At 33.2% G+C, this 8,114-nt stretch overlaps 1 protein-coding gene across 1 annotated transcript; it reads right to left on the bottom strand.

Moving 5' to 3' along the window:
* Positions 1–2,407: 2,407 nt before the first annotated feature.
* LOC127092712 (protein EARLY FLOWERING 3) lies at positions 2,408–7,650 on the bottom strand. Its single transcript, XM_051031597.1, has 4 exons — positions 7,336–7,650; positions 4,826–5,586; positions 3,592–3,643; positions 2,408–3,512 (listed from the first exon to the last, which is right to left on the bottom strand). The coding sequence occupies exons 1-4, from the start codon at positions 7,543–7,545 to the stop codon at positions 2,559–2,561; spliced, it is 1,977 nt and encodes a 658-aa protein (XP_050887554.1). The 5' UTR covers positions 7,546–7,650; the 3' UTR covers positions 2,408–2,558.
* Between the last annotated feature and the right edge of the window lie 464 nt (positions 7,651–8,114).

Raw genomic sequence — 8,114 nt, 5'->3', positions numbered from 1 at the left:
TAGGTGCCGCACTCCACCCTCTATGCCTTTTATGTGGTTATTTATCAAGTGGATTGGATTTATTCTATACAATATAGACGTTGAACATCATGTTTATAACGATACAATATAAAAATGAGCTTAGATTAAGTCATGACGGTTCATAGTCCCTGAAATACGAGATCTCTAAGGATAAAGTGTTTTTTAGATGAATTCATTACGGTTCCGTTTAAATTATAAATATTTCTCTAAATTAATTTTTCTATGGGAAGGTGGCTGATAAATGAAGCATGCATTTGAATTTCAACTATTTGAAGAAGTGTTGATGTAAACAGAAGATGAATGACAAATATATAGACGGGTAACTCATGCAGACATCACTACCTAACTTATAGTTAAGCAATGTACATATATAGTTCATGTTACCAATAAATTTCTTATGTATCACTATATTATATATATATAAACATATCTTTGTCTTCCATTCATTCATTCATGTTCTGTGAATCTTATGTTACATTACACTTTTATACAAGTTTAGTTGATAAATAAACTGTTTATTTTAACCATGAGATCTAAAGTAATATTCACTCGCTTGATGCTGTTAATTACAGTTTACGGTACTAACAGTGAAGGTTCTTTCTCTAAACAGAAGATTTTGGAAGTTGACAGAAAACCACAGCATCTTAGAAAACACTCATTAAAAACCATTCAGGTAACAAAAATTCTTTGGAAGTTAGACATATATTAGAAAATACAGACATTGTTTAATATTCAGTGAGTTTTTTTGGTATTCTTCAGATTTTCTAAAACGTCACACGAGGTGCTACGCTTAATTAACATTACTGCTTAATTGTATTATTTTTCCATGCTTGTAGAGTGAAGACGGAGATATTATTGATTGCATTGAGTCGACATTAAAAAGCAACCTGCGTTTGATCATCCTGCTTTGAAAGATCACAAAATTCAGCTGGCTCCTAGTTACAATTCAGCTAAGAAGGATCCCATAGAAAGGACTAGAAGTAAAACAAAGAATACCATGAAGAAGCAAAAGGATGAAGAGTCGAATGTGACAGTAACTTCCCAAATATGGCAGAAAAATGGAAGTTGTCCAAAGGGAACGGTACCTGTTCGAAGAGTACCGAAGAAAGAGCTTCTTAAGGCTCGCTCATTTGATGAATATGGAAGGAAGAAACCAAATTTTTTAAAAAGACAAGTTAATCATCGACGGAATAATAATCTTGATTCCTTTGTACAACAACAAAATCACTCTGTAAGTTTCTGCAATACATTACTTGTAGTTGAAGCAACAAACTCTACTACTTAGCCGATTCGATATCTATGTGAACCAGAAGGCAATAAATAGTGTTCGCAGATGGATTCCGCTACTTGGGAGGTAAAGGAGACATTAAAGTTTTTGGTCCTTTGGTTGAAAAGGATGATGAATACAGCACTGCTCAGGTTTCTCTTTTGAGTGGATCTTACAATGACTATGAGTGTATTGAATCCGGTTGGGCGGTAAGATGTAACTTATACATCAAAATAACTAATGATTAATGCTTTAACATAACGGTTTCATTATCTTTGTGCTCGATAAACCGGCTACAGGTCAATCCTGGCGAATATGGAGACAGGAAGACTCGATTATTCGCATATTGGACGGTAAGTATATACCGTTGTATCAACCTGATACACTTAGTTTTGCTTATAGACTAACCTTTATTCAGAAAGTTTAATAAATTTCTACAATTCTTTGGAACACAGATTTCTGCAGGCCGATGGTTCGCAAGAAACAGGTTGCTTTGATCTGACCTGTCCTGGATTTATTCAAACCAGCAATGAAATTGCCTTAGGTGCTGCAAAGTTCCTGGTGGTCTTCCATGCCAAATAACTATTTACATCTATTAGCTAACATAAATTTTTATGAACTATAACTATTATGGAGATTTTCATTTTTCTGTTCATGTTTAATCATTCTTTTCCTTTGCTTTAGGATCTAATTCCTAATAATTGGTGGGTGCAATATGGTGAGAAGACCAACATAGGTTATTGGCCACCAGAAATATTCAAAGCAATTTGCTAAAATGCTGAATCAGTGGAGTGGGATGGTGAAGTGTACAGTACAACTGTTGGACATACTCCTCATACCAAAACACAAATGGGTAATGGACAATTTTCTAGAGGCGATTCAGCTTCCATATTAAGGATGCGAGTCCACGATAATTATCCGAGCTTGAAGATTCCAGAATGGGCTCAATATTACTCAGATGAATATAATTGTTATGATGTTTACTATCAATTAAATTATCTCGAAGATCCTGAGTTTAATTATGGAGGACCCAGTAGTAATCTAATGTGCCCTTAATAACATTGGACTTCTAATGTTTTATGTTTATCTTGATGTAATAAGAAACTATTCTAATCAATATGTAGGTCTTTGTTGATTTTTTTTTATAGATGTTAACTAAAGTATATTTTGATTTGGAGTCATAAACTTATAATACATGACAACAAAAGTAATACAGAAACTTGATCCATTAAATAAACTCAACTCAAAGGTTACACATCCATAAACAACACTAGAATAGATCATACTGTTTTCTCTCTTCTTGGATCGACTGAAAAATTCTAGCAGCTGATACCGTTGCAGACCGTGGGTTATGTGGCACAACTCTGATTACCTGCGGTTTTTGTCTTGTTTCAAGCGATTGAAAGACTTCATCTGATGCTAATGGAACTGTAAAGGAAGACAGAAGTGCGTCTCTTCCTTCAGAAGATTTCTCTATTCTTATTCCCTGTGCCTTTTCATTAGGACTACTTGCGAGCTCTCTTTCCCTAGATGGCCTAGATTTTGTGACATGTAATACGGCTCCACTTTTCTGATTAGAAAAATTACATGAGCTTTGATTATGAGTGTCAAAATCGGCTCCAACTAAAGATGAATTACCGTTTCGATCACCAGAACCTTGTGCCACAAACTGGTTTACCTGTTCAGCAACTGACCCTGATGCTGATTGATTCATTGCTGGAACGCCCTGAGGAGGGAAGTAGGCATAACTGCTTGGAGGAATGAATGGTGACATTGCAATCGCTTGATGAAAATTTGGAACTCCATAGGCAGGATTCATGAATGTACCATCTGGAGGACTGTGTCCAAACGGTTCATATCCTCCGTATACAGCTCCAGGAAATCCAGGACCAGGATATGGCTTGTAGATAAGCCCCTCGGAAGGAGACATAACAGGAATTAACCACTGATGTCCAGGTGATTGATTAAAACACTGTGAACCAGCATTTGCCTGGTTTGATTTTTGGGATGATAAGGATGTTTTCCCAACTCCATTTTCAGTAGAATAATCCAATTTATGGTTTTGGTTTTCAGAATGGTCTTGCTGTTTATGATTTTGTGCCTGAGGTTCAACAACTTCTTCAAATGAAAGGCTTTTAGAATTAGATCCCTGCAGAAGAGGTTTTCCCAAAACAGCAGCAGTATCGGGCAAAAGATTTGATGATTCAGCAATCAGATGTTGAACCTGTTTAAATTAAATGAATTACTTGGCATGAACATGTTTGAACTTTGAGGGGGTGAATTACTCAGTAAGACCATTTTACCTTTATCAGTCTGTGCAATTCAAACACTTGGACCGCATACATTCTCTGTTGACTGTAGAGAGGAATGAGAGGTCAATCAATAAAATTGCACAATACTCCAATATGGTATTTGAGAAACAATGAAAAGATAACATTCAGAACTAGATATGATCATGTTGAACAGTTGAAAGAACTAACATATAAACCATTAACTATCAAAATCAAAGATTCTCCTTCACCTCAGAGGTACCTGGTCAATCAAGCCAAATATCTACCGTTCCCGAACTCATGCATATCATATTTTCTCAGAAATCTTAACAGCGTTCTTGTAGGAGGATTGGAATGTATTAACTCACATGATTCGCTACATAAAAGCTTGGGAATTCCACACAAAACATAGTTATGCAATTTCATTGTTTCTAGTTCAAAATAAAGGCGAGACTCCAACAGGAAGCATTAATTAAGATTTAAGAATACAATCAAATATGGTACATTCAGCATTCCCAATAGAAACAACTAGCCTGGAAAGATGGTAAAGCTTTACAATTATTGTTTATGTTATATGGTTTATTTCTTTATAGAGAAACAAAAAGGAATACTCAGAATAATAATAATAATAATAAGACTATTGATATCAATGCAAGTGATATTTGGTATATTGTTTAAGAAAACAAAACTGTAATCCTTAATTATACTAATATTAAACTCACACTCTTGGTTAAGTAACAATTCATGAAAATGAGACAACTGATTCTGAGATATAGTCTAATACTCAACATGTTCTATAATATAATATCTTCTAATGAAATTACCGCGACTTTACAATCGTGGGCTATAGCAAATTAGCAATATGAGAAAATAAAAATGCCTGTAGTACGTGGCAATAGGCAAAAATATGATATATTCTTGAGCCAGGCCTCATCCAAATAAAAAATGCATCAAAATTATAAAATGGGGAAGGGAATATCAAAATTATGGTAGACAAATCAAACTTCTACCAAAACAAACTAGGATTTTTATTCTAAACTTCTGCGCACATGTACAAGAAAACAAAACAAAAAAATATGACCTTTTCCCTGACAAACCATATATTTATTGTATTCAATTCACAAAACTCAATTTACTAAAAACCTAACAGTCTGATACAAATAAGAGAATGAACCAACCGTATACATTAGCGAAGGGTTCAGAAGGAAGCAATTCAAATTTAAGATCACAACAAAAGCAGATGCTATAGACAATCGAGGATACTTACTTGGTAATTTTTCGTCTTGCTTTCCAAAAAAGTTGCTGACCTAATATCTCTGCGACACCATCAGGAGAAAGTCTCGGGCTTGGCATATTTTCTAGAGTGGAATTCTTGGAAAGATCATCACTTCCTTCTGAGCTTCCATTTTCTATTGGGCTGTCAATGTTGGTATCATGATACTCGGTATGATCGGCAGCTTCAGGTACACTGATTTGGTTCACTGTAGAACGAAAGCAGCCTCTTAATACAAGGCTGTTTCTATTATCCATATCCATCGCGGAGTCAACGAGACTTCCACCATGTTCAATATCATTGGATTCCTGCTGTAAGCAAGCATCATTCTGATCCTCTTCATCTGAAATCTTCTCGGCTTGCCTCACCGAACTGTCAATAATTTCTCCTGTCAATATGCTTTCGACAGACATTACTGTTTTCTGTCTACTAAGGCTTTCTTGCAGATGCACTTCACCCTTATTTCTCACATCTTTTCTCATTTCGACGAGCAGGGAGCCAAACTGTGTTTGATCTTTGTCACTGTCATTTTTCCCGGATACTAAACAGCCAAAATTCCTGGAGCCCGTAGGAGTGATAATTTCCCCATTGAAACTCTTCATTGTTTTATCATTAGATTGACCAATCCTTGAGTGATCATATGCACGACTATCATCTCCATCTACTTTTTTTCTATGTTCAAGTTGTGCTGACAAAGTGTGCGTGTTTGCTCCATTAGATTGGTGAGAAATGTAACTTCTCTCAGGGTCATTTCCCTTCAAATATATAGATTCATGTTAGAGATGATAACACAAAGACATTCATGATAACATAATGCGGCCTCTATAACCAAATGGTGAGTTCAATTGTTGGCACACCATTCTTTCAAATTCAAAGTTCGATTTCATCGGCACATGATTAAAAAAGCAAGAGCAAGTCCATTTGATTCTTAGGTAAAGGCATATAATATGTAAAAACATTAATGGGCTTTTTTCCTTAACAAATTAAGCTTTTCGAATAGTTGTTTCTTATCATGGTAACAGAATCTCTACAACGACCAAATTCATGCCACGCCATTCTTTTAAATAAAGAGTTAGATTTTAGCATATGATGAAGTTGGTATGAGCAACTTCAATGAGTTGTTGAGTGGGGGCATGTGAGGTATAAAAATATTAAGGAATCTTCTCCATTAACAACTTATGTTTCACATACAGGCATAAGCACTTTGAGACTGTTTGAGAAAGCTTATGAAAACATCTTATGGCATGTTCATAAGCTGTTTTCAGCTTATTTTCTTAAGCCCTTCAAGATAGCATATGAAAACAGCTTATAGCTTATACAAAAAACAATAACAATTTATCATTACTTTATCCTTTATTATAAAAATAGGTTATGCATGAGTTTTTATCATGATAAGTGTTTATTCTATATGTTGCAAATTAAGTTATTTAACCAAACATTAATGCACCAAAAAGTTTAATCTATAAGTGTTTATAAAAACATTAATGCACCTTCTTCAGTGACAACTTATTTGGGTTTTCAATAAACACGCATTTGAAGCCGTCAACACAAAAGCAACAAAAAAGATGGGTTGACTCATTCTATCCCAACAATAATCCGAATACATCATTGAGCTTTTGCAATATTTAGGATGTGACAATAAGCCAACTTGAACAAATTTCTCAATAAACACTAATGGAAAAAGAAATTTTAAAAGAATTTTACCATAACAATGAGTTACTTCAAATAGCTCTTCAATTAATTTCAAATTAGCTTTTTCATCTCAATTTTTTCAAAAACTCATTCATTTAACTTCTCCACAAACACCAATCAACTTATTAGGACCTTCTATAAATGAAGAACTATATTTGAGAAGCTAACCCCAAACATTGCTAACATCTTTACTTACACACACATGCATAAAGTACGAAAACAACAAAATCAATGAATCCCCTAAATTGCTAAAAGCAACTATACTTATTTCATGCTAAATAAAGAAATAAACAAAAACACATATAATACTATCTGGTTTGTTATCAAGTGTGTCTCAACAACAACAACAACAACCAAGCCTTATCTCACTAAATGGGTCAACTTCCGCCATAATGTTCTATCTAGAACCAGGTTTCAATCCAAATTGTTAATCTCAAAATCTTTCTTAACAACTTCTCTTATAGTTTTTCTAAGTCTTCCTCTATCTCTAGTTGTTTGACTCCACTCCATCTGATCAACTCTCCTTATCACTTCCCTCAGATAAATATAAATTATAAGTAGAAAAGTTAAGTATATTTCCTTGTGTGCTATTTTTTCTCTTCTTCAATCACAATTCAAGACATAGATCATGTATCCAACAATGTAAATAGAATCATATAAAGTCTAAATCTAAATTGAACTAAAAATCAAATCTATATGACATGTTAAAATTGGTAAACAACACTTATAGATCAAGATCAACACCAACACTTAAGTTGTATCATGTTCACCAAATCAAAAGGGGCTTAAAACAGCATAAATAAAAAACTTACCAAATTTGAGGAAGGTGTTAGAGGAAGTGAATTAGAAGAATTTGAATTTGAATTAGGGTTGAATCTTTGAAAGGGGACACTAAATTGTTCATAGAGTGCCATCTTATTCCTCGGTGGTGCTCTTGGTCCTCCTTTCTCTGCCGTGTCATTGACATGGAGTCTTGGGAACATGGGTCCCACCTTCTCGGCATCACCCTTCCCTCTGCTCATTCCTCTTCTTGCTATAAACAGTTAAACGAACGGGGAAACAAAATTTCTATGGTTCTGACTGTATGATTCCTCTCTGGTGTGGTTCTGACTGAAATGGTTTACGCTAGATTTTATGTACTTTTATTTATTGTGATTTAAAAATGATTTTTATAATGTAATAACATAATTTAGTATAAAAAAAATTATAAAGAATTTTTTTATAAAAATTTTAAATAAAAATTATGAATAATTTTTTTAAAAATATTATTTTAGATATTTTATTATTTTATTTTAGTGAATTTTTTTAAATATCAAAATTTTAAAAAATTGTTTAATTTTGAAGTTATTTCAAATAATTTTTTATAAAAATTATTTTTAAGATATAATTTTTTAAAAAAATTATGATTTTGACTATGTTTTAATATTCAATAATGTATGTTTATTTTATAGAATGTCAAAATTAATCGTTCAATTTTTAAAAAAATATAAGATAATTTATAATATTTTTAAAAACAGTTTTACAAAATTCATCTTTAAAAATATAAATAAAATATTCATTTTTCTAAAGTTGAAACAAAAATTCCCATAAT

This window comes from Lathyrus oleraceus, chromosome 6 (assembly GCF_024323335.1).
Source record: "Lathyrus oleraceus cultivar Zhongwan6 chromosome 6, CAAS_Psat_ZW6_1.0, whole genome shotgun sequence".
Lineage (NCBI taxonomy): Eukaryota > Viridiplantae > Streptophyta > Magnoliopsida > Fabales > Fabaceae > Lathyrus > Lathyrus oleraceus.
The sequence above is the reverse complement of the archived record's forward strand: the minus strand, read 5'-3'. Positions and strand labels throughout refer to the sequence as shown.